Raw genomic sequence first — 27,878 nt, forward strand, 5'->3', positions numbered from 1 at the left:
CGAGCGTGCGCCGGCCGGGGCTAGGACGAGTTCCGGACGGACCCGAGATGCAATCTGTCGTAGCGTATCCGCCGCAGCGTTACCGGATTTCTCAGCTGATAATGTTCTGTCATTAGCATCAGCTTGCTCAAAAGGGAAGATCCCGAGGTGTAACTGTGACTTTTCAATGAACTTTTGCAGTCTGATAGGGCTTCACATACTGAAGGTACTGATACACTGGTCTTCACTGGTCGAAGATTTGTTCAGAACTGATCAGTCACTCGCTTTCGACCAGCTGAAAAGGCGTAGGCAATAAAGTCATGAAGCTACACCTCGGGACCTACGCTTGTCAGGTATGACTCCTCTAGGTAAATCCGGGAGACGCGGTCGTGCCGGAGAGTTGGTCGAGTTGCTATATTTCAAGCTCTATACGTAAAAATGTGTTAAACTGCAAACCAATTACTTCTGTAGAAGCCAAACAGTTGAATGAATAGCGACATTTTGCTTCCTTCTGTGTTTTTCTGGATTTATAGGCTATAAAAGGTAAATTCAGGTTACATTTAACCTCTTTTCTCAACCAGCGGTGTACAGAATCGTATTTAATATATACTTCTAAAAATAAGTTTATTTTCGTTTAATGTTTGGGATAATAAGATAGTAGAGATATTGAGGAACAATGCAGCCAAAGTATTTGACCATATTAACGCTTCCTCTGAAACCTAACGAGAAGACCATCTCTCGCTGCAGAAAGGTGAGATGGTCGAGTTATGATTTCTTAAATATTTTTTATTATTTTTTATTATTATTATTGTTTATTTAGTTTATTTATTCACTTTTGTATTCATTCGCTTTGCTAATCACCAGTAGGTAGTTCACTTTTTCTTTGATGTGTTCTTTACTTTTTTAGCGTAAACAAATTAAATATTAATGAATCTGTAGTTGTATTCACTCATAAATAATTTTACTTTATCCTTTGTTAATTTTCCATAAATAATTATGTGAGTGGTCTGTGCCAACGACGAAAACCATTTCTCCCGGCACCTCGGGAGAGGTGGTCAGATGTCATGACTTCAGTTTTCAACCCGATTTACAGTAAATATTGTTTTAAAGCGAATAACTACCAGTTTTTCTGAATCAGCCTACAATTTTAAACATATAGGTTTGTTCTGATAAAATAAGTAATATCTATATTAGTTTTAATAGCCATTTTATATTAGGTCGACCGCGTCTCCCGGATTTACTCGACGTGTTGGGAGCATAAAATCCAGCAACGTTGCACTTCGACATGGCACGGACTCGGCCCGTCCGGCCCGTCGTCTCAACGAGCGGCCACCGAGCCCGGGTCCGGCGGGGAACGAGGAGCTGCTGAGTTTCCACCGAGCTCGGCGGCTCCTCGACGTCCATAAGCTTACCATAAATGCTCGGCCCGTCACGGCCCGCACTCGGTGGCTGTATAAACCGACCTTAAACCTGCTGTAATACCGACTTGCCAAATCGGCCAGATCACGTGACGTGTCTACCCCCTTAAATGAAGACTTCATGCATTTCTATTCCTTACAATTCTGAGCATTACTTTTGTTTTAAAGAATTACGTTAAACAAATCGAGATATGTATAAGGATTTTCAAAAATACATTTGCGCGCGTAACCTTAAATTACGCTTGCGGTTCTTCATGGAGTTTACGGTTCGTAAGGTGTCAAAATATATTATAGTGATAAGAGGAGGAAGATAGAAAAGGAGAGGGACACAGAAATGATTAACGGTATGTAGGTAGTATACAACGTTCGATCTCATATTTTTATTTCGAAACATCGAGTTCCCTGACGGCTAAACGTCCATAATGCTGATATTAATGACAAAATGATCGTAAATTATTATTATCGACGACTTGTTAAGCATTAGGAAGGGCTACGCTGCTTGCACGTTTCCAAGTCTTGCTTTTTTTGGTGTGTCTTTTCGTCGATCCCACAGAGTCATGACCGATGCTTAAACGAAAGAAATTGCGAATCTAAATGGGCGCATACACTTTAACATCCATTGATCTAAAAATGTTTTCGACATTCGGGAGTAGGCGAGGGAAGTAGGAAGATGTAGAGAACGCGAGCCTCCGAGTTATGTATTTGTTTCATTGGTTCGCTGTTTCCATTCACACGCACATTCAGCTGATTTGCTCTTCCCATTAGATAGAACACTCCTTTCCACCAGCGTACATAATTTAAGGTCTCGCATGCATACAGATACGCCTTCACACATATACATAAACAAGCATTCTTGCTGTTTTCTTGTCCTTTGGCACAAAGTTATCCGGCACTCAGCTTCGAAGTGCCCGTCATCGGATGCCTTCTTCACCGCGGCCAAAGATATACCGGTATGAAGAGAAACATCGACAAGAAATGTGATAATTTGTTCCTACGTTCCAGGAATCCCTTGCTGCCATTGTTTGCGCCTGAACTCTGCGCAGCCTCAGCTAAACCTAAATGAAAAATTTCATTTCAGATATCCATCTCCCTTCTGCTCGGTAATTTAAGGACAACGTTAAGTCTGTAAAGTGATTTATGACTTGAGACCGTGTTGTGATTTCCATACACAGTTGGAAGGTGTCGCCAAAACGAATTACATTTTTCAAATTTTTAACTTCGAAATGAGATGAGATCAACTTGAAAAATGCTTTTAAAAGTCGGGACTTCGAACTTTCAAACAAAAGAAAGTGAGCGCATGTGATTGGTGTACGCTCCATTAAGCAGTTAAGGCAAACCCAACTGATTTAAATGATACTCCTGCAGGTCAGGACGTCAAATATGTCTCATGACCATCAGTGTAGGGTCGTGTTGAGACCTTAATAAAAAATATATTTTTGGACCTTAATCAAAGGGCACCTCTGTACCACAGCAGACAAATATTGCAGTGCAGCACGGTCTTGAAATAATGAGTGAAAGACACATTTGGCGCCATATTCTGCTAAGGTATCACTTGCAGCATCTGGGTGTTTCTTATGTGGGCAGTGCCTACCCAAGATCTTTTCCTACCAAGCTTCCTTTGTTCGAAAACTAGAAATCACAAAGTTTATGGCCATTTTTTAAGATGACATGTACGTACTCACCCCAACAAGGCATTAAGGCCGCAACAAGGCACATGTTAACCCATCCCACTCTCTCGCAAGTTCTTCCTCAATTACTATTGCGAGCTCCAAAGAAGTCGGACTACCCACAAGCTGAAATGTCGCAGGGGCAAGGGGAATCGTCCGCTCGCTCCACCGAATCCTTTGCAACAAAGTCCGCCGCGTAACGAAGAACGCGAACGAAACAAATCACGACAGCCCGTGGATATGGACAGCTGCTAAGAACCTAAAAGTAGGATTTATTGGAGGGGATAGGGTGGAGCCAGCAGACGATTCCCTTTACCCCTGTGACATTCCAGCTTGTGGGTAGTCCGACTTCTTTCCAGCTCGTAATAGTACTGATTCCTATATATACAGGGCGTCCCAAAATTGCGGAACAATTCGGATCATGAAATATCCTGATGCAAAAAACATCGAAAAGTCCTTTACCGTTTTAGGATCCGAGACTTTGTTCTCGAAATATTAACTGTTGAATATGAGCGGTCGAACTTCCGGGCCACGCAATTTAAATCCGAAACAGTTGAGCGCGAAGGAGCGACCCCTTACACGCACACGCTGGAGGTACGCGTAAATGCAGACCCACACACACAGAAGAGCCGACCGCGCTAACCTACTTTCACGGTTTGAACCAGCGCGGTTGGCTGCCGCGCGCTCAGCCGACTCGGCTTTAAGCTGCGTGGCCGAGAACATCGGCCGCTCATACTCCACTGTTAATATCTTGAGGACGAAACCTCGTATCCCAAAATGGTAAAGGACTTTTCGATGTCTTTTTGCATCACGATATTGCATGTTCCGGGAAGTCCTTGCATTTTGGAACAGTTTATATGCACCTGTTTCGCCCTACCTCCTAATATCCCCGTGTTTGCTACGTAAGCTTCACGGATGAGTCCACACCACCCCCAGGACGAAACGCATACTTGCTTCTTGTTCTCCTTTGTAGCCTTACCTTCGACTCCACACCTCCTACATTTTATCCCTCCTCAGTACCATTCGAATTGCCTTGACGCGACCTTTCTAACAATATATAGTACAGATAGAACTCACGTTACACTCTAGGGCCACTCTACAGATTTAGCACTGTCCTTTATGTAACACATTCATAAATTTCCGCATTTTCATGTAAAATGGGGAAATAGAAAGGAAACTTACCACCAATAATGGATACATGATCTTTTCCACGTGACGATCTGTCGATGGTGATTTTAATTTCTGAAACCATATGATAAATGTTGTTAATAATTAACTAAAAATCCCTTTTCCTATTCCAGGTTAATGCTCGTAAGCGTAGGGTAGATGAAACTCCATCCATTATATTAACATAAGTACAATATATTATTAACAGGTATATTGCGATGTGTATGTACTTTTTCCAAATTTATGTATAGAAATGAACTTGCGCGTAATGCAAAAGAGGTTTGTCAGAAGAAAGATGAAGCTGCCACTTTTTCATTTTTTTTTTTTAAGTATCTTACTCTGAAATACTTTAAAAACTGGAAGGGGAGGGGGCAGGGGAAATTAAATAAATTACAAAAAAGAAGAAAACAATAAAGAAATGTATAATACGAGGTTTTAAGAAAATGGGTTCGGAACTCACAAGGGACATTACCCAAGAGTCGATTTTATTCTACTTGGAGTATGCCATTATACTCTACTTACTACTATCTAATTTTGCACTTCTGCTGAATTACAAACTTTAAGAGAAGCTGCAGCCCTTAGAAATTGAAAATTATCATTCTTGAAATGAAGTCTCACCTCGGTGAATTTCAAATATCTTATACATTAAATATGCATATTTTAAGAGGATGTCAGGCTACACTGTAAAACAATTATTATTGACGTCACAAATGGTGTAAAAATGTTATAAAAATTGAAAGAAACAACAATTTAATACGGCAACTGTTTTCGCATTTTCATTTAAGTATACGTACTAGGGCGGAGCGATACTATGTAGGCGAAAATTTTAATTTGTATTTTCAGTTGGCCTGGGTGCGGGGTAGTTGTCTTTTGACTAACCAAACACAACTGTAAATAATTTTGGAAAAATATTCATGTCTGCATGTTCCTTTTTCTCCTAAAAATGATTATATAATCATACTATATAGGCGAAAATTTAAATTTGCGTTTTCAGTTGGTCTGTATCGTCCACTTTCGTTCGCATATATACAAGTTCTAAGTTATTTCCTCTTAGGCCCAGTGTGTCTAGGGCAGGGGCCGTCAGCTATAGCCCTACTGATGAGTCTGGTTGTCGGTCCCAACACGAAACACGCACATCTTCTTTTCCTCCTCGATCTTTAAGCCTAGTTTACATTAGTCAAGTAACTCGACCAAGTGAACTGAGCCCAATGCTCGGCCCACTACTCGACTCGCCCTCGATTTTTGTGTAGGTATTTACACGATGCTAGTTTAGTATGACAGTAGCAGAAATGGCGAGTGCGAGTGCGGTTCAACGTTGTCGGCTTTTTACACTATGTAAAAATTGTTAAAAGTGTATAATGTTTTATTGCATGATGTTCGTGATCTTATTGAAGAAGAAAAAATCAGAAGAAAACAATTGTGGGTACGTGCCTGGATAGGAAGGAGAAACCGATTAGGTGCCTCTGCACTTCTCCTCAAAGAGCTTGCAGCTGAGGACGTTAAGGAGTACAGAATGTGCTTAAGAATGTCTCCACACTAATTTACCAGAAACAGGACACACACATGAGGGATGCAATTCCGCCACAATTAAAGTTGAAAGTGACTTTGAATTTTTGGCATTTTAGCCTTGTTTATATTAGTCAAGTAACTCGGCCTAGTGAACTGAGCCCAATGCTCGGCACAGCTACTATGCTGTCCGCTCTACCACTCGACTCGGCTAATACTCGCCCGTTTACTCGGCTTTTTTACTCGATCAACTGTTTACACTAGTCGAGTTAGATATGCTTTTTCACACTCGCCACTCTACTGTACCGTTTACTTGACTAATGTAAACTAGGCTTAAGCGTAAGAAGCATTATGGTTTTTAAATTAAATTTAAAAATCTTGTTTATTTCCTAAAGCTGGGTGTACACCTGACGAGGGACTCGGCCGAGTCATCGGTCTACTACTCGGCCGAGCACTAGTCAGGTGTAAACTTAAGCTGGGTTTACACTTGACGAGTGACTCGCTCGGTCTGCTACTCGGCTGAGTGAAAATTTTGACCGATTTGCACGCCGGACTACTCGGTCGAGTACTAGAATATGCGTTCAGACTGGGCGAGTGCTCTGCCCAGTGGGCTCACTCGGCCGAACACTCATCAGGTGTAAACTAGGGTACAGGACCCAATTACTGACACCTAACCAATTACTGTCACCTTAAGCTATTTTACTTAAAATAACTAATAAATAAACGTTGAAAAATCATACACAAAAAGAATTATGCAATTTAACCTATAATCTATACTATAGATTATATAAACTTGACTAATGTAAACAAGGCTTTAATGCCAATCCACCTGCCCCGCACAGTACTCCAAAAAGCGTGACCGGCCCGAGGGATTACGGTTACGCCGGAGGCGACGGAGCCAGAATCCCTCTTTACGTTCCGGAATCAATAACCAATCACCATCTTGGTTTCGGACGTAACACTACACATTACAGATTTGTAATGTAATTAATATAATGTAAACTGTATCTGACTGTATCCATTCAAACGCTTCAATCGCTTTTAGACTGCCCACACCGAAGTTGTCGCTTTACAAGTGCGTTTTGGCGTGACAGTAAAGTCACGACTTTTGCTGTCGTGACATTGTATGAGAGTGTGAATCAAATGTTGCAACATTATATATTCCTGTAAAGTAAACAGTATACCATCTAATACATAAATGGAATTGTTTTAAATTATCAATTATTAGTTAGAAGAAAATAGTGTATTGTTTCATATTTAAGAATCAGTAAACAAGTGACTATTCAAAGCGATAAACTTTATCGTCAAAAAAATGTGTCGCGATAAATTAGCCCTCGTTATAAGTTTTCTAAAGTTGTATGTAAATTTCGTGTATTCAAATTCTTTTCTCTGTCTTATTTACTTCTTACATGATTTTTAAGAAAATTGTATGTCTTTTCGTGGGCATTTATGTTTCAATTAATATATACATAATCATATATTCGGCAAAAAATAGTGTCGAGCACTATAGACCTCACGATATGGTAACCCTGTCGTGACATTTGATTCACGCGGTCATACTGCTGTCATACAATGTCATGACAGCGAAACCTATGACTTTACTGTCATGTCAAAACCCACCTTACGTGTTTTGCGGCGTTGCGTTGTCACGTTAAACTTCTAGATAGTTATTCGTCGGATAAAATAGCGTGAAGAAATACCGGTATCTGGCTAATAGCATGTAACCTGCGGATACATAGTGGGGTTTTATCCGGAGTTGAAAAAACCGGCCGTAGGCAAATAAACTACTTACTATTTTCAAGTCTTAAGGGTATTCTACAGGGTGTCCCACTAAGGAGTGGACAGCGCGATATCTCTTAAAGTATTGTCGATAAAAATATAAAAAAAATAGGGAATTGCATGGTTCGAGGGGGTCCATTTATTAGCGTGAACGAATTTTGTTTTCGATTATTATTTTAAAAGATACGATGGTCAAGTTCGGTTTTTCAAATGGAACTATTTTTTTTGAAGACCTGAGTTGATAGTGCGTTCCAAGACAAATTCAATAAGCTTTAATGTATACACTTTATTTCCACTGGTTTTTAAGATATTGCGCTTGCAAATTTATTGATTTTCACTGCAAGAAACCCCTCTGGAATGGCAAAAACCGGGGGCGGTCTTACTGACGCCACGGGTAGCACTGCCTGTTGAAATGGATACTTACCTGCCAAAGGTCTACGCCAGAAATGGCAGGCCCAAAGGCTGGACAATTCTTTTCCGTCAGAAATGTCGTTTGAGCTGTTCTATGATTTTACTTCAAACGGTAATACTTCACTTGGGGTTCTGTTTTATCACCCGAGGAACTTACCGTATAGCCTTAAAGTGCCATCGGCCTTGCCAAGACTGTTCGTCGACACGCATTTGTAGCTGCCCACATCCTGTACGGTGAATCCTTTGATTAACAGCCACATCAGAACTTTATATCCGGACCGTTCTTCCCGCACTCTGTACTTGAGTCTGAGCAAACCAATGGCAATAAGTCTGGCTAACCATCGAGACACGAATCGGAGTTAAAAAATTAAGAGGACACATAATCTCACCCCTCGAGCAGCATTTCGTCCTCCGACCCAAGCCTGTTCTTTACCCAGTAATTAATTGTATTTGGAAATGCCTCGACGTAGCATTCCAATTGCACGTCCGTGCCCAAAGGTGCTCCCAAAAGCTGATTAGGTGCTTTGACGACAGGTGCAACTGTGAAAGCGGTTTCAAATTAATTACTCGATTTATCGTGATACACACGGTCCACCAGGAGTTTGATTAATGTTCTTGCTTTCAGAATATAGACATCTATAATTTGTCCTTTCCCTATTACATGCCGCTATGAATAGTGTTCTGAATGAAAATATCTGAGTGATTCAAAGGCAACAGTTTCCGCAAATACTGCAAATTTTAATGAATGTATACAGTTAACTAGATCAACTCGCATGACATTTTCCAAATTTTGTTCCTGTCTTCGGAGTGTGCTAGTAGATTTGCCATATTTCAATTTTGTCATTCTTTATATAGTGTCTGTTTATAAAAAAAAACTGTACATAGCGAATTTCGAAGAATAAGTTTTGTTTGTTTTCAGAGATATTGAAAACATGGTAAAGTAATTTCGTTTTAAGTTGTAACTAACAAATTTTAAAAGAACACCTGAAAAAAACTAAAATATCTTCACAGCGTTATCGTGATATTAAGGGCACAATTTTATTTTTTTTTGAAAATGACACATTTGCAAACGTGTGTGGTTTATTTGCTAAAGAATATTATTTTTTTATTTGCATTAGCAGCTTGCCATGCAAGGGCGAATCCGGAGGGGGGCGATAGGGGCGATCGCCGCCCCCTCAAGAGTAATAAAATAGAAAAATATTATGACATTGTGGATTATTCTGTATAAATAATTATTGTGAATTTAATTATTTTGGCTATATTATCAGATAGAGATATTAAAATGTAAGTTACAAGCAAATTTTAAATCTTGTAAAAGAGGGTTCAATAATGTACTCATGTACTTTTACATACACTCCTCACATTAATTAAAGGATCACCTCTAGGAGTCCCAAAAATAGGGGTAAGTTTACATGGTCAGAACTCCGGTAAAAACAGTCGTATCGATATTTTGAAAATATGGTTCGAAAGCGTGGAATCTCTACTTTCTGCCACTTTTTCAAATTTTAGATGCATTGCTTTTCGGCAAAGTTATAGCAATATAAAGAGCACTTGGTCAATTTTAAAAAAATTTCTTCAACTATGCGATGTTCCACGGGGAGCATGAATTTTTTTACACAAATTCCATTCACACCAGTCGAAAGCGGCTACTTTTCTGTGTAAGAAGAGAGTAACAAATTTCTTGTGCGATTTTTTTTGACGGAGTTATTCAACTTTGAAGTAAAAACCGTTTTTTTTTTACTTTAATTGCTTCTAGCAAGTGATACAATCATCGTAGAACGTTCGTGAAAAAAACAATAGAAAGATCAGTCTTTTCTCTTTAAGACGCATATTCGACTTTTTCGATTCGGCTAAAATTTCGGTCTCTTATGTCCTTTCCAAAATATGCTAAAAAATTGTATAAATTCCATTTTCTCTTCATCTCGCCGCATCTTCGCGACGGATGATCGGAACATCAATGTCTTAAGTTCATTTTAAAGCGGAGAGTCTGCCGATTCATTTGAGTGCCATCGGAACCGGCTGCGATAATTTTTTACCTGTTGCCATTAAGTTTGAATTTACCGTTTCGGAAAAACTTACGCGGTGGCTTCAGCGGCCGCGTGGCTGCCGTACCGCCGGCATTGGCACCACCGATGGCATATCGCGTCGAGGTATTGTGTCATATGTTTGTGCACGCACAGGAACCTTCGGTAGCGTCGGCATAACTCGGTTCGCTTTCGGTTGCTATCGTCACTTATGTCGACGGGTGGGGATACGAACAAGAGCGCTCGCTTCCGCGGGGACGACTGACAGTGCGACACATTTTGTAGTCTTATTTTTCCGAAACGGTAGATTCAAACTTAAAGGCCACAGGTAAGAAATTATCGCAGCGGGTTCCGGTGGCACTCAAATGAATCGGCAGACTCTCCGCTTTAAAATGAACTTAAGACATTGATGTTCCGATCATCCGTCGCGAAGATACAGCGAGATGAAGAGAAAATGGAATTTATGCAATTTTTAAGCATATTTTGGAAAGGACATAAGAGACCGAAATTTTAGCCGAATCGAAAAAGTTGAAGATGCGTCTTAAAGAGAAAAGACTGATCTTTCTACTGCTTTTTTCATGAATGTTCTACGATGATTGTATCACTTGCTAGAAGCAATTAAAGTAAAAAAAACGGTTTTTACTTCAAAGTTGAATAACTCGGCCCAAAAAAATCGCACAAGAAATTTGTTACTCTCTTCTTACACAGAAAAGTAGCCGCTTTCGACTGGTGTGAATGGAATTTATGTAAAAAAAATCATGCTCCCCGTGGAACATCGCAAAGTTGAAGAAAATTTTTTAAAATTGACCAAGCGCTCTTTATATTGCTATAACTTTGCCGAAAAGCAATGCATCTAAAATTTGAAAATGCGGCTGAAAGTAGAGATTCCACGCTTTCAAACCATATTTTCAAAATATCGATACGACTGTTTTTACCGGAGTTATGACCATGTAAACTTGCCCCTATTTTTCGGGCTCCTAGAGGCGATCCTTTAATTAATGTGAGGAGTGTATTTTGTCCCCTCCAAGAAAGGCTCCTGAACCCGCCTCTGTTGCCATGTCCGTTGTTCTTAAATAATCGCGCTTAAAACATAGCAGTTTAAATAATTCGATTTATGATTGATCGAACTGTTTAAAAAAATGTGCAGGTTTAAAAACTCTATTTGGTGTCAATACTCATACAATATGTAATCATGATGTTCATTTTACACGGGGTTCACAGCTGTCGTACATATTTGAAAGTGAATATTTTCCATTGTATCATTAGGTACACTTGACTGCGTCGTTAAAAGAACAACAAAATTGAAATATAGAGCACTCCGTATTCAATTATTAGCGTGTGCGGAACAATACAAAATTATGACATCTATAACACATTATGAAAATGGAGCGCAATTAATTCTCAGCCAGTATGTATTGTATTCGAATAATTAATACTGGTGCCATTTATGCAAATCACCGCGTATCGGCGCAAATTATTTTATAATCGTGGAGTATTCTACGTCAGTACAAAAACACAGTGTGCAAAATATCATGTTAAAATACGATTAGACTGTACAGTACCTAATTTAAATAAACTGAATAATCCTGTCCAGAAAGAATGCTACTAAAATCCGTATATCTTGACTATTTGAAACTGCTCTGTTACTTCTAGTGATACAAAAACATGTATAAGGGAAAACTGGCAAGTATGACAAGAAGTTCTCTGTCAAGGTCACTTTGTTTTAAAGATTTCAATATGTCTTTGTTAAATGACTTTGTAGCTACCAATATGACCTTCAGAATACTTGAATATAGAAAAATTAGGTACATATCCTTGAGAAAGAAAAGAAAGTCTAAAATTTGTTTTTCACCACCAATGTTTATTTTAAAATGTGTTACGAATGACGTCCGTCGATTTCGATACATTTTCGTATGCCAAAAGTGAACGACTTTTTATCTCATTTAGATTTTACACGTATTTTAAGTCACCTTAGTATTAAATCACACAATTCGACAGCCATCTGGACTTGTAACATTCAATAGCCGTTTCTTATAGACTTTTGTGCCCTGAAAACGAATCCGCAAACCGTTTGTCGCCATCGCCCTCAGTTTCTGAGAAATTCGATTTTGAAAAAAAACCTGCAATTTTTCAAGTTTGAAAATCTTTTGTGTCGAAACGGTAATACTTATTCGGTTACTTGTTGCACCAAATTATTTTATGAACCCTCCCGATTACAACGATATAAGTTGTTATTGCATTATGAACATTTAAATATGTTTAAACATCGATCAAAGGGAAAAGGACACCCGAAATGTACCCATTTTTGAAGATATCTTTCAATTTATTTCCAAAACAAAGGGTTTAGGAGGAAATCTGACTATGCCACGAAATGCAGCAGATATTTTTCCATCGGAAAGCATCAACAGAAGTGGTAAGTCGCGTTTTGTTTTCAATACAGAAGCGAAATAGTTTGGCAAAACATGCGCTGTCGACAGTGGTAGTCACGCGCGTTAAGCGATTGTGTGACGCTTAGCGGCAGTGTATCGCGCGTTAAGCGATTGTGTGACGCTGAGCGGCAGTGTATCGCGCGTTAAGCGATTGTGTGACGCTGAGCGGCAGTGGATCGCGCGCCGCCGTTGACTACCACTGTGGGCGCCGTACGTTTTGCCAAACTATTTCGCTTCTGTATTGAAAACAAAACGTGACTTACCACTTCTGTTGATGCTTTCCGAAGGAAAAATGTCTGTTGCATCGCGTGGAATGGTCAGATTTTCTTCTAGACCCTTAGTTTTGGTAATAAACTGAAAGATAGATCGTTGTTTAAACATATTCAAATGTTTATAATGCAATAATAACTTATATCGTTGTATTCGGGAGGATCCATAGACTAATTTGACGCGACGAGCAACCGAATAACTATTATGGTTTCGACATTAAAGATGTTCAAAGTTGAAAATTTGCAGTTTTTTCAAAATCGAAATTCTCAAAAACTGAGGGAGGTGGCGACAAACGGTTTGTGGATTCATTTTCAAAAGCTATTGAATGTTACAAATCCGAAAAAAGTCAAACTGTCGAACTGTGTTATCATACATAGATCGTCGACACAACATAATTCCATTTAAACCACGTCGTTGACCATGAAATCTTTAAAAAAATCGGTTTAAGGAAAAACATCTTCCTATATCATCATACTTGCCATCTTAAACTATACATTTTTTTCTTTAGACATTTTTTCATGTCACCAAAAATATCAAACATTTCAGGTGGTCAAAATATGTGGAACACCCTGTGTAGCTGAGACATGTAGAGCAAGAACAATTAAACTTATCCAGATTTTTCGTACATACTATTAAAGCTTACAATCCAGGCAGAAAAGCTCCCAACATTGCAATAAATATTTCTTTAAATTATTTTTTTAAGCAGTATTAAAATTCATATGAACCCTACGTTATGATTCTTTTTCCCACGTATGGGAAGATAAAAGCATTTTCTACGTACGGTAAGAACAATGAGAAAACTTTTTCAGAAAATTGAGTTAAAGGTACTTATCGTGTTGAAACTACTTTAAGATTGAATAGTCGAAGCAACGAATATATTTCATTTGATAGATTAATTTACGGCGCTGTGAGCGAAACTCAATGTTACTGCCTCCGATAATAAATTTATAAGCATCCGCACTTTTCCCTACCATTCGTTTTAATTCCCTTGCAATCGTGAAGCAAAAAAACAAAGTGGCTTTGCTTCCTTTTAGGCAAAAACATACGACTCCCCATAAGATGTCTGTTATTGATACTTCACAGTTGAGCAGAGACGAAAAGAACTCGAAGATTTAAAGCCTCTGTCTGGTTACGCCAATGCCGACGAGTGATTCGTCACTGCGGAGCGCGTCGTTACGTCAGTGACGGCAGCATCGCATTTTGTCGCCGCCGATAGGAGCTTTTCTGCCGGATACAATCAGGGATTAGGAGGGAAACGAGCTTACAATTCACGGCGAGTGTCACTCGCTTGCTAACGGCCGGCGGCACGTCGTTGCTGGCGATGCAGAGATACGCCCCCATTTGTCGCCTCTCGACACGATGGAATTGCAGCAGGGAACCGTTGTAGGTCTCGTGCCTCTCGAAGGTGCTACCACCTGCGCACCAAGAAAACGTTTTCTGTCTACATATTTTCTTGAAAATCGCCCCCCCCCCCCCCCCCTCCCAAACCGAGTCGGCTCGCGCGACAGATCGTTTTTTTGCTTCGTAACCTCGGTCATCGATTCTTTCGTTTATGTTACATTCTCGGCTTTGGGGGAAGCACAGACACGGTAATATGTGCGCAACATGAAAGCAATGTAGCTAGTGTTGGCTAGAACCATGATTTGTGAATGACGATTGATCCGATCACGTTCATTCCCAATCACGGTGATTTTTCACAGTGATCCGTGATTTTCGTGATCTGATTGGTGCAGGCAGAACAGTGATTCGCGATTTTCGTGATCTGATTGGTGGAAAGCATAACTGCTCTTTGCACGCGCCACATAACCCCAATTTCTAATTTCTCTTAAAACATTCTCAAGGCCGCACTGTGCTTATAGAATCTCAGTTGTATATTTAGAACCAATGTAATCGTTCTTGATCTATTTAAATTAACGAATATATCTTCACTTTAGTTAAAAAGTATAATGTATATGTGAATACTTTAGCCAATCACATCAGTGCGTGCACACATTGACTATCTATGAATGTGTATACTAAGTATATATTCGCTGAATTAACACGCTTTGACTGCAACACAAGCTATATTGAAGTATTTTATAAAAAATAATTCAATCAAGATCGAGAATTACGATCACAGTAAACAATTCACTCAAGTTAAAAAAATCACGATCACGGTCGTGATTTAACTTCATTCACGACCGTGATCGTGATTGTGCGAGCACTGTGATAAATCACTGTTAGTGATTTTGCACTCCATCCCTAAATGTAGCTACTCGCATAGCAAATTTGCTGCATATCCAGTGGGAACCAAGAATTCAGCCATCGCACTGTTTCATTTCTGTTTTTCTTATATGCTTATTTAACCTTGCATCGACTGCACCAAGACTGTTATCTTTTGCCTGCTTTATTACGTGGTTAACAGAGATTTTATAAATACAGTAGAGTAATTGGAAAAAGGTTAAAATAGTTTCGTAGAATCTCTGGGCAACTAATAATACCTCTGCAAATGCAAAAACAAGCATGCACAATAGCACTAAGACATTTTCCAGATATGCAGTATATAAAATGGTTGACTCTGAAACCTATGACTTTTATCGGTAAGTATTAGGGTGGCTCTTATTTACTCTTGGTGAAATTTGTTTCAAAATTTTTTCGCGGCACCTCCCAGAATAGTTCGAAATAATACAAAAAATCTATGTAAAGTTTGAGCCCGATCGGATAATTGGTGCCCCTGGGGCCCTTGAACATTTAAATAATTATTTAGCAGCTCACAAAGTCGATTTTATATAATATCCTGCAAGCTATTGATTACCTAAAAAAATATGTCAAACAAAAGTTGTAGATCTAGACAAGGAGCATATTTTATGTTTTATTACTTTTTCTCGTGCGACAAACGGTTTTTTTTTATTTATAAAGGCGGAAAAAAATTGCAATTTTTATTTTCGAGGGATATTTTTTAAACATTTATGGAGGGGCATATACCGAGATGTGCCAATCACTGTTTCAATGAAATAAGTTATTAATTTCAAAGGTTTTCGTGTGGTATTAAGGTGATAGGTGTGTGATAATTGCTTTGCTATTTGCAATGACTGATACATGTACTATTCTCCTGGCCTTATTAATTATCCTGTATCAGTTAATGGAATTTATGTTGAAAAAGTACTTGAAATGTTCTACTTAAAATTTATTTAAATGCAATTCATTTTCAATGAAAGATATAATCCCACTCACAAGGGAACACCGCAAATCCGGACTCACCGATTGGAACGCAACTTTGTGGGTTTTCAGAGTGACTCAAAACAAGAACAACGGTGTGTTTCATGTGGGCCCTATCGCCCCGTAAGGGGGAGAAAACTAACCTCAAAGTCAAGTTGGCACTTTCACTTTTTCGCGTATAACTCTCAAAGTACAACAGACAGAAAAAAATGTTTCAAACATAAGTTTAATGATGCAATAAGCGCTACAAACTTCCGTTAACAAAATTTTGAAAAGAGTTAAAAAAAATATATAAATGACGAAAAAGGTCTTCACAATTCGGACGTAACACAAGTGTCAAGTTAGATTGAGAATGTTGCTTTTGTGTAGTGTGTACATTTTTGAACTACTTTGTACACGAAATACAACTGAAAAATATAAAAAATAATAACACCGACTTAAAAAAAAAAATAAAAATGCACTGAAAAGGAAAAAACTTTTCAGTGCATTTTTATTTTTTTGAAGTCGGTTTTAATTTTCTATTTTTTACTTTAGAGATATAATTACCTATTGAAAGGAACAATTATGCAGTTAATTATAAAATCGTGTTAGAGGACAGTATTATAATTGTGGAAAATTTCCTCACCACCCTAATATATCAAATTGATGTTTTAAGAAAAGTCGAATTAAAAAAAAATACTGAAAATCTAATTCCCATTGAAAGTTTTTATTTTACAATTTTTAGAAGTGATGTCTGCACGCATTTCCAACCGACTATTATTTACGGTTTTCACATAATCGTTTAATAAAATATTTGAAAAAATTGATAATAATTTAAATTTTTGTATTTTTACTGTGGTAAGCTTGACCACAAATGCGTGTATCTGTAAATGCTAAATAATGTATATCTGATTGAATACTAATATATGTTAACTTACATAAAATATGTTTATGATTTTCAGATTGCAAAAGATGAGATTCCAAATTACCATCATTTATTATGGCTTCCATTATTGCATACACATGAATAAATAAATATGTGAAATTTGTAAAAAAATACATGTAAAACAAAATGTCCAAAAATGCTACAAATTGTATTAAATAAATGTGTTACACGCAGAAATAAGGATCTGTAGGGTTAATATAAATAAATAAAACACCTGCATTATTGTTCCGATTCTGATAATTAGAAGATTTCAGTTCTACATTAATATAAATATTTGAAAGACAGACGGGAAACCGAAAGGCCGGTAGAGGGAGACTGTGTAGCCGGGAGGCCGGTGGGTAGTGAGAGCCTAGGAGGCTGATACGGTAGGTTGGGTTAGATCAGGAGTGTCGAACTTCCCCTCTCCGAGAGCCGCACGAGTCGGGCCCCCGGTCAGCCGGTTCCCCCACTTAATTTTCTCCAGGCGTTGCACGAGACCCGGCAAGGAGAGAGTGCGGCACCCGGAGGAGAAATTCATCACAGTGAAGTAGGTGTGGAGGGGGCCGTTCTCCTACGGCTCTGCGGAGCAGGCGAAGAGGAGAAGGAGCCACTGCGGCTCGCGAGCCGCTAGTTCGACACCCCTGGGTCAGATATATCGAAGCCGGACTTTCGCGGTGTTGCCATTTTGCCTTCAGCACGGCTAGTACTAGGCCGGTATTCATAGTCGCTACTTATTCTTAAACATTTGCTTAAGAATAAGTAGTGACTATGAATACCGGCCCTAGAGTCGGCTGTGGCACGGCTTGTACTAGGGTCGGCTGTGGTAATGTGGATATAAGCGTGATTTCATGAGGAAAAAAAAAACAAAAAGTAAGTAATGCCTGTGTAATGTTTTTGACGTAGTGTGAAATTATTTAGTGCGGTTAAAGATCCATTTCTTTCCAATACTTTCCTGGTATATTTCTGAATTTTTAGTTGTTTAGGACAATAAATAATATGTTTATACCATTTATAACCTAAAAATGAGTTATGGTATGTTTAGAACTAATGCATGATAATTAGTATGGCCATCTTATCCGCAAAGCACTGATATGGTTAGGTTAATCAACGGTAATCTTACTGCAGCCTCGCCTTTACTCTAGTTATTTACTTTTACTAACAGGAGATTGGCTAGAATGTAAGATTTGCAAGTATTGTGTGCATAAAAACTGCACAGAATTTCATGGCATGTGTCACTAGTGTGGCAGTACCTAAGTGTTGCAATTTGTTATTTGAAGTTCCATAATAAATATATTTGGCATTATTTATTATTCAGAGTACTGCCCTCCGATGAGAAGAAGTCGGCAAGAAACTTTTGGGTCTGAATAACCTATCCCACGTAGGGTACACGTATTGTCGCTATTGGCCAGCGCGACAACTTCGACGAATACAAAGTAAGCAAGCGGTACACAGGCGGCGGGAGCCAATGCGAGCGAAGAACCCCTCTTGCCCCTGTGACATTTCGCCCGACTTCTTTTCATCGGGGTATAGTACATTCGGTGTGTCGACTTTTATTCTAACCGCCTATAATAAGGTATAGTAAGATAAAAACCATAGCTTACTATAATATAATAAATGCGAAAGTGTGTTTGGATGTTTGTTACTCAATCACGTCGCAACATAGTCTAGGACCAGGAATAGCATATAGGATACTTTTTATCCCGATTTTTTTAGCCGATCTGGACCAAATTTTGCATAACTACTCTCTAGAACCCTGCGGAAAATATGGACTACCATGAAATCTGAACATCCCACCCCTTCCCCCTTGTTTCACCCCCTTGACACTCTGTGACAATCAAAGTTTTTTTCAGGCAAAGCCGGGTGCTTTAAGCTAGTGAATACTAAAGGTAACAGGATAGGAAAGGGGGAAAAAAGACAGCACTAACTCTGGTCATCTGTCCTGGACACCTATGGTCATCTCTACCGGACACTTAGGGAAAGATGGCCCACCGAAGATTTTCTAAAATTTAAATTTTTGATGATTTTGTCTTCAGTTTTGTTTAACTTTGTGTAGCTAGTTGTAAAGCCAGATTGTTGAAGTATGTTGTGTTAAATTGTTTTTATTTAAATCATAATACCTTTTGTGTGAGAGCCTTACAAAAAAAGTATGGCCAACTACTCCGGAATTACTCTAACTTTAAAACTACTGAACCGATTTTGATGATTATTCTCCATGATCTAAGTTGGTTGAAGCTGAACTAAATGCAACAAGTTTCGCGAAAATCGGTCCAGTAGTTGCGGAGAAATTCGCGGACAAACATAATACATACTAAGATACATACCTGCACACAAACATATGGAACTGAGAACCTATTTCTTTTTGAAACCAAAGAAAACAACACAATCGACCTCTCGAGCATTAAATCGCAGCGGTAGTTAAGGATGAAAGATCGACAACAGAAAGTCGCGAAATGGAAGGAGCATTATTTTTCGAGGCAAGAAGTTACAACTTCCCTGGACAAAACTCCAATTTAAACGAATCCAGGTGGAACTTTTAACCAGGTCGAAACCATAGATTAATGCAATTGAATGAAGGTATTTCCTCCAAAGTGAAATGGGAGAGCGGGAGTATGCTGCACGTAAGGCAAATAGATAAACAACGGAAGAAGTAAAGGTATAGCGGGAAAGAAAAGAAAGAGAGAAAAACGAAAACTCAACGCACAATGTCTTAGCGAGAGAAGAGACGAGAAGATATATGCTTAATTCACTACTTAGGTAGCTAACGAGTTTCTTAAGTGAGCGAACGCTAACGAGTTTGTAAAGCTCGTAAGAAAAGCACCATCGTCGGGTGAGAGAGCGGCGCATGTTGCATGCGAGCGGTGGTTTCTTTCATTTAAAAAAAAACAGCAACGATGCGGTCAATGACTAAAAAATTTCATGCAATTTGCACTTGAAGGACTCTTGTCATTTATGAACAATTTCCGCCAATTGCATGGAAATCAATATTTTCTATATTTTTATAGAATCTTATACCTTCTCTATACCTTTTTATACCGTATCGATTAACAAGTATTGAACTAATATATCTTATTTGATCAAAATACATGTACGAAAAGTTACCGAGCTTACCTTGTTACTCAAATTACTATTCTCACAAAGGAACATCCCGAACCCCGAAATTCAAAAAATTCTGAAACTTTTTGAATTTGTATAGGATTTCCTCCTGATTTCAACGCAATTTTTGTTTGCTGCCCAAAGTCACTCTAAGCAGGTGTAATTGACAACTGAAAATCCGGTTATTTTCCGATTTTGTGTTGCAACTCGAGAACTGTAAAATATTTTTTTTTACCAAATGATAGATCTAATTAAAAGAAGTAACATTTGTCTTGAAACTTTTTTTTTATCTCTTACAGTTCGCGAGTTATAACACAAAATCTGAAAACAGCCGAATTTTCAGGGGTTAATTTCACCCCTTTCGAGTGAATTTGGGCAGCAAACAAAAATTGCGTTGTAATCAGGAGGAAATCCTATACAAATTCAAAAAGTTTCAAAATTTTTTGAATTTTTGGGTTCGGGATCTTCCCTTGTCAGAAACTAAAACACCAATACGTTCTTTATATGTGTACGTTCTTTTACGAAGGAAGCTTCAAAATATTAATATAATTCCTCCTGGTAAGTATCGTTAAGGAGCAATTTATCTTGATAATGACTGTGCATTGTGTTCACTGGATTAACTCGTTAAGTGTGAATACGTTCATTCGTGTATTCAAGTAAAGCTTTAACAACAATCTTGGCGACAATAATCGTTAACTACCACGAACAAAGAATAATATCCACAGTGAAAAAGACAAATACGACGAGCCTTGAGCGTTTCAGCCGCATCTGAGAGGGGTGGGAAGTAGTGCAACTACGTTGGCCAAAGTTTTGCTAACTCGAGTCTCTGCAGCAGAAACTACCACGTGCCTCTTCCTCGATGTATGTACAAATGATGCTGCACGTACACGCGCCCCCTATACTAACTCCTTCCAGGCTGTACAAGTGTAAGCTCCGCTGCTCTGTGGTTCGTCCTACGTGTGTACATATATACCTCCGCAGCGTATGTACACGGCTTTAAGTTCTGTCGCGGATGTGTGTGTCGCTGAAGATACCACGAAGAGGATTCTCATCCTCTGTTTCTTTCCACGCGCACACGCTGTTCCTGTCTTCGAGTTCAAAAGGTGAAACTTGTTTCAACGACCTGCCTCGTTATACCCACTCGACCGTGTTCTTACGCCCAATCTGTACGCCGCCGCCCGAAAATTTCACGGCTTCTTGACTTTACACTTTCCCGCGGTCGTGAACTCGTCCTACTCATTATCGATGATCAAGGCAAAAGAATTACCTATAACAAATGCGGAATGATCGTTCAACTTTAACATCGATTTCATACATCTTGTTTCGCCATCGTTCATTAATGTTGTGAGTTAATGTTTGTAGCAGAATGAGCGAAACTTGGCCTCTTCGTTCCGTTGGATTTTCTTAATTTATCGTATTCTATTTCACTTTTCACGATACCCTCTTTTCACGAAATGGAACGTACTTATACTGAATAGTAGGTGTGCAGGGTGGCCGCGGGAAGAGTGAACAGCTGGATATCTCCTAATGCATTGGAGATAAAAAAATAAAAAAAATATGGCGTTGCATGGTTCCAGGGGGCCAATTTATTAGCGCAGACGATTTTTTTTCGATTATTATTTTAAAAGATACGATGGTCAAGTTCGGTTTTTTAAATGGAACTATTTTTTTTGATGAGGTGAGTTGGTAGTGCGTTCCAAGACAAATTCAATAAGAATTTATGTATGCACTTGATTTCCACTGGTTTTTTGAGATATTGCGCTTGCAAATTTACTGATTTTCACTGGAAGAAAACCCGCTGGAATAGCAAGCACCGGGGACGGTCTTGCTGGCGTCACGGGTGGTCTTGCCTGTTGAAACAGATACCCACCTGCCAAAGGTCTGGGTTAGGAATGGCAGGCCCAAAGGCTGGACAATTCTTTTCCGTCAGAAATGCAACTTACTAATGTTAATGTTTCAAAACGTCATAACATTTACTCAATTTCCTCATTCAGACTCAATTTGCAACTTCAATAGCCTTTTATTTCGCACTTGCTTCTACGCTCGGATGGCCGGTTCTTTTGGGAGGGATGCAAGTTCGATTGGTTAGGTGAGGAGGTGTGAAAGTTGCTAGACCCAATTTCTAAACTATAGGGAGCAGATTGTATTAGGACCAATCGAACTTGCGTCCCTCCCAAAAGAACCGGCCATCCGAGCGTAGAAGCACCTACTTCCCACTTCTCCTTGCGTACAAACTCTAAGTAAATTTGATGACGTTTTGAAACATTCACGGTGTGCTTCTCGATACTGCAGATGTACCTATAGTGCCTATCCGAGATATAGTGACTTAGGTGTGAAGTCCCTCAGCGGGGTCTTACCCGACACCCTGCTGGGTACTGGCCGCTAAACTTGCCCCCCTACTACCTCTTGCGGGACTATATTTAGAGAAGACCAGGACAAAGCCGGGGCCCTAACAGAAAATAAAACAGAAATTGAAGATACGGTTTATCACTATTAAAAGACATCAATTAAGCTTTGCTACTGGCTATTAAAAATTGTCTGATATTAAATACAAATACATTTTAGTAAGGTATATGTACTGCATTAGAACAGTAGTGGAGAATTTATGAATCAGTCTAATAATTAATCAAAGCTTAATTGATGTTTTTTAATAATGATAAACCGTATCTTCAATTTCTGTTTTATTTTCTGTTAGGGCCCCCGGTTTTGTCCTGGTCTTCTCTAAATACAGTCCTGCAAGAGGTAGTAGGGGGGCACGTTTAGCGGCCAGTACCCAGCAGGATGTCGGGTAAAACCCCACTGAGGGACTTCACACCTAAGTCACTATATCTCGGATAGGCACTATACTTAAGCAGCATTTCTGACGGAAAAGAATTGTCCAGCCTTTGGGCCTGCCATTCCTGGCGTAGACCTTTGGCAGGTAGGTATCTGTTTCAACAGGCAAGGCCACCCGTGACGCCAGCAAGACCGCCCCCGGTGCTTGCTATTTCAGCGGATTTTCTTCCAGTGAAAATCAGTAAATTTGCAAGCGCAATATCTCAAAAACCAGTGGAAATCAAGTTTGCGCTAATAAATTGGCCCCCTCGAACCATGCAACGCCATATTTTTTTTATTTTTTTATCTCCAATACATTAGGAGATTTCCAGCTGTTCAGTCTTCCCGCGGACAGCCTGTATATTACACTGTCCAACAAAATTAAACTTTTTTTCTGTTCTGTAACATTCAATAGCTGTTTTTTATAGATTTTTGTGCGCTGAAAACGAATCCGCAAACCGTTTATCGCCATCACCCTCAGTTTTCGAGAAATCCGATTTTGAAAAAAAGTGCAAATTTTCAACTTGGAATATCTTTTGTGTTCAAACAATAATAGTCATTCGGTTGCATGTCTGTAAAATTATTCTATATGTTTAAACAACGATCAAAGGGAAAAGGACACCCGAAATGCACCAATTTTTGCAGATATCTTGCTATCTATTTTAAAAACTAAGGATCTAAGAGAAAATTTAACAACTCCTCGCGGTGCAGCAGAAATTTTTCTTTCGGAAAGCATCAACAGAAGTGGTAAGTCACGTTTTGTTTTCAATACAGAAGCGAAATAGTTTGGCAAAACGTGCGCTGTCGACAGTGGTAGTCACGCGCGTTAAGCGATTGTGTGACGCTGAGCGGCAGTGTATCGCGCGCCGCCGTTGACTACCACTGTCGGCGCCGCACGTTTTGCCAAACTATTTCGCTTCTGTATTGAAAACAAAACGTGACTTACCACTTCGGTTGATGCTTTCCGAAGGAAAAATGTCTACCGCGTCGCGTGGAGTAGTCAGATTTTCTCCTAGAACCTTAGTTTTGGAAATAAATTTAAAAATATCTGCAAAAGTGGGTGCATTTCGGGTGTTCTTTTTCCTTTGATCGTTGTTTAAACATATTTAAATGTTCATAATGCACCAATAACTTATATCGCTGTATTCGGGAGTGTTTATAGAATAATTTGACGCTACAAGCAACCGAATAACTATTACTGTTTCGACACAAAACATATTCCAAGTTGAAAATTTGCAGTTTTTTTTCAAAATCGAAATTCTCAAAAACTGAGGGCGATGGCGACAAACGGTTTGCGGATTCGTTTTCAGCGAACAAAAATCTATAAGAAACGGCTATTGAATCTTACAGATCAAAATGGCTGTTGGACAGTGTTATTAGAAAGTATGTTAGGAAATCTCTTCGAGAATATATTATATGTATATTTCTCTGTCATGAAATTGAAATTCCTATGCGTGTGTTACACAGAAAACAAAATATCGGGTGAAATTAATATTGTAAAAAATTGTATGTAATTTTATTCACAGAATTCTAACCGAACGAATGTAAATTATGTAGTTATGTTATGATTAAAGTTTTAATAAGTAAATTTTGCAAGTTAAAAGTGTAAAGGACGTAAACTAGAAAATAAGCTAGGAAGCTGTAAGTACTTGAAAATGTTGAGAAATTTTAGATAGCAAGTAATTAGAAATTAATAGATAGCAACTAAAATTGAATGCACTATACTATTGTAAGCACTTTATAAATCAATTATACATATGTAATGCGAAAATTTCTTTCCCAGTTAATTAACAAAATAAGGTCTACAGATACGACGAAAAGACTCTGAAATATAAGAAAAACGTGACAAGACTGTGCAAATGAGAGATTCATGTGTTGTATAAAAAAAATTTGGTGGTATACTTCTATGTCGACTAAGGTAATTTCATATCAACGCTTCTTTCATTCGTTGTGCAGCATGTGGAATTTTTTTTTCAGTTGTACGAATGGCATAAGTGGACTTTAGAACTCTAATTATATAGCAACCATACAAATTTCGTAGCTTCCGTCCTTCTGTTTCGTATAAAGAGAATACTCTTTAATTATTTAATTCGCAGGTAGGCAAGAAAAGAAACGCAATGTAATTTAGTACCGTTTTTGAAATAAGTACATCGTTTACTATTTGTTCAACCGAGAAATGTGTATATAGGATGTACCATTTTTATTGTAACAAAAGTTTTAACCTTGTTTTAAGAACAATGCTTAAATTTTGTTACATGTATTTTTTAATGCCTTTCATGGCGGAGTTTCGTGACACTATTATAATTTACGAAGCTTTGAGTAAAAGATATATATTATTCAGGATGTTCACAAATTCATAATATAAATTTTGCACGTGCATAGTATTTATAAAAATAAACTGATATGTCCTAGCAGACATAGACTCGATAACCATTTATCTTCAAGTTGTAAAATAATAATGGCTCCATTCACCATTGGAGATATTCGATAATTTCGAAACGTCTCCGTACTTATTGATGCCCGTACGTATTAAGAAACATCAAGTCATTGTTTAAATTCATATAAAATATAAAGTTCTATCGATTATACCATAGCCTTTAGTTATTTCCAAAGAAAATAATCGAATGGATTTAAATTCGACGTGCAAGAATCTAAACGACTTGGTTCACCGTGTCCAATCTACTTTCCATCACAACTAGGGGGAGTTGGGGCACTTTGGTGCAAGAGGCACAATAAAACATTAATATTCTCTTGATATCTGAACAGAAACAGTCAGAGGTTCAAAAAATGATCACAAAACAGTATACTCTAATACCTTGAAAGATGATATAAGATTATAAGGTGATAGCTTATAGATATCAAGATAATATTAATGTTTTATTGTGCCCCCTACATCAAAGTGCCCCAACTCCCCCTAATGTTTAACTATCTTGTGATATCTAATCGAACATGAACAGATTCAGAAAATAAAATAAATGGATGCGGACAAGGATTACAAATTGCAAATAGAGAAAACATAAGAATAATTACTTGGAATACTCATAAATTGTTGATATTTGGACCAATGTTTATTATCGCGACATTTTTCTGATTACTTTGATATGTGCCTACTACACAGAAGGCAGTTTTGCACCACATATTTGTACATATCCTGTAGATGTATGCATATTGTTACACAGTAATGTCTCTTTACTAAAGTCGGTATCATCAGCTTTAGTTCACAAGATCAATGAGAGGTATAGTGCCTCTACGAGCTATAGTGACTTAGGTGCGAGCTCACTCAGCGGGGTCTTAACCGATACCCTGCTGGGTACGGGCCGCTAAACGTGACCCCTACTACCTCTTGCAGGACTGTGTTTAGGGAAGACCAGGACAAAACCGGGGCCCCATTGGGCTCCCGGGACTATTGTCATCACATATTAAATACAAATACAGTAGCAAAGCTTACAAGGGAAACTCCCGAACCCGAAAATTCAAAAAATTCTGAAACTTTGTCAGTATGTAGGGGATTTCCTCCTGATTACAACGCAATTTTTGTTTGCTGCCCAAATTCACTCGAAGGGGGTGAAATTAACCCCTGAAAATTCGGCTATTTTTCGATTATGCGTTATAACTCGCGATCTGTAAGAGATAGAAAAAAAGTTTCAAGACAGAAGTCACTTCTTTTAATTAGATCTATCATTTGGTAAAAAAAAATTATTTAACAGCTCCCGAGTTATCACACAAAATTAGAAAATAACCGAATTTTCAGGGGTCAATTACACCCCATTAGAGTGAATTTGGGCAGCAAACAAAAATTGCGTTGTAATCAGGGGGAAATTCCCTACATATTCACAAAGGTTCAGAATTTTTTTGAATTTCCGGGTTCGAGATGTTCCCTTGTTAGTTGATGTCTTTAATGATAAACCGTATCTTCAATTTGTTTTTTATTTTATTAAAATCGAAGTTGTAACACTTAATCTTTAGGGCCCCGTGTTTGTCCTGGTCTTCCCTAAATACAGTCCTGCAAGAGGTAGTACGGGGGCATGTTTAGCGACCCGCACCGAGCAGGGTATCGATTAGGACCCCGCTGAGTGACCTCACACCTAAGTCACTATAGCTCGTAGAGGCACTGTACAGTGGTCCCCGGATTATTGACATGCTTTTTTCCCCGGATCATCGGGAAAGACCTAACCACCCCACAGTTTTGCTTCCTCGGTGCGAGCGAGGTCCTTCGGTCCCGGGTAGACCGCCCGTTGACTGCCGAGAGCAATGAAACCGTTGGGTCAGGTAAAATACTCAGTAGAAAAAAAATAAAATGTTCATGTTTTTGATAAATGTTGATGAAAGTATTACTAATGGATTTCTTAGGATATCCCAATGAAAAAGAGTTCAAATATGGAGAATTTCGGTCCATTCACTCTCATTTGTAATTTTGGAACAGTGTTTCAACTGCCACCTAGGCAGTTCAAATTTTTTCCAACTAAAATTCAATGTGGCCGTGATCACGTGTTCATGATTCATCTGTAAAGGCTGGAACAGACTCATCAATCCTATCAACAATCCTATCGAAAAATAAGTTTTATAAAATCAGTTTGACAGTAACAGGCAGGTATATATATAGTTGAATATATATTTTTAATGTAGTATATGTCGTGACATATGTCGTGACATAGCTCTATAAAAAACATTATAATTTAAAAAGATATTCTACATATACTACATTAAAAATATATATTCAACTACATACATACCCGTTACTGTCAAACTGATTTTATAAAACTTATTTTTCGATAGGATTGTTTGGGTTTCGTACGGTACTAGCTCGCATCAATCAACAATTCACAACTGTCATGCAATGCATATCAATGGCGTACACAGTTAAGGCTGGTTCAGACACGTCCAGTGTTTTAGTCGAGTAGCAAGTAATTTAGTAATTTACCGTCTGCGGACACTAAAATTTAGTTGATTAGTTTAATAAGACAATGGTAAATTACTAAATTCCTCGCTGCTCGACTAAATTACTGGACGCGTCTGTTCCAGCCTGATGAATCATGAACACGTGATCACGGCCATATTGAATTTTAGTTCGAAAAAATTGGAACTGCCTAGGTGGCAGTTGAAACACTGTTCCAAAATCGCAAATGAGAGTGGCAGCCCCCAGAGCCGCGAGTTGCTCTTCGCTGTCGGAGGCTCCGAGCCAGGCCCATGCGCGGAAGGGTTTCTTGGTGAGGGAATCT

General features: G+C 38.6%; 3 protein-coding genes across 7 annotated transcripts in view; 1 reads left to right on the top strand and 2 right to left on the bottom strand.

Annotated features, from left to right (window-relative positions):
• The window catches only part of LOC143378523 (uncharacterized), a 497,243-nt gene that overhangs the window by 303,479 nt on the left and 165,886 nt on the right, over positions 1-27,878 (top strand). The window lies entirely within an intron of this gene.
• Positions 1-27,878, bottom strand: part of LOC143378514 (acyl-CoA Delta-9 desaturase-like) — a 271,792-nt gene that overhangs the window by 128,220 nt on the left and 115,694 nt on the right. The gene's annotated exons all lie outside the window — the stretch shown is intronic.
• Positions 1,517-27,878, bottom strand: part of LOC143378509 (lachesin) — a 351,722-nt gene continuing 325,360 nt past the window's right edge. The window contains exons 4-8 of one of the 3 annotated variants that reach the window (XM_076830329.1): positions 13,916-14,065; positions 8,317-8,467; positions 8,085-8,233; positions 4,247-4,306; positions 1,517-2,452 (exon numbers count right to left, since the gene is read on the bottom strand). In XM_076830329.1, coding sequence (XP_076686444.1) covers positions 2,325-2,452; positions 4,247-4,306; positions 8,085-8,233; positions 8,317-8,467; positions 13,916-14,065 — 638 coding nt within the window. In that variant the 3' untranslated portion in view covers positions 1,517-2,324. The remainder of the gene's footprint in view (positions 2,453-4,246; positions 4,307-8,084; positions 8,234-8,316; positions 8,468-13,915; positions 14,066-27,878) is intronic. The other 2 variants (XM_076830328.1, XM_076830327.1) reach the window with 2 other exon arrangements.

The sequence above is a fragment of the Andrena cerasifolii genome, chromosome 2 (assembly GCF_050908995.1).
Source record: "Andrena cerasifolii isolate SP2316 chromosome 2, iyAndCera1_principal, whole genome shotgun sequence".
Taxonomy (NCBI): Eukaryota; Metazoa; Arthropoda; class Insecta; order Hymenoptera; family Andrenidae; genus Andrena; species Andrena cerasifolii.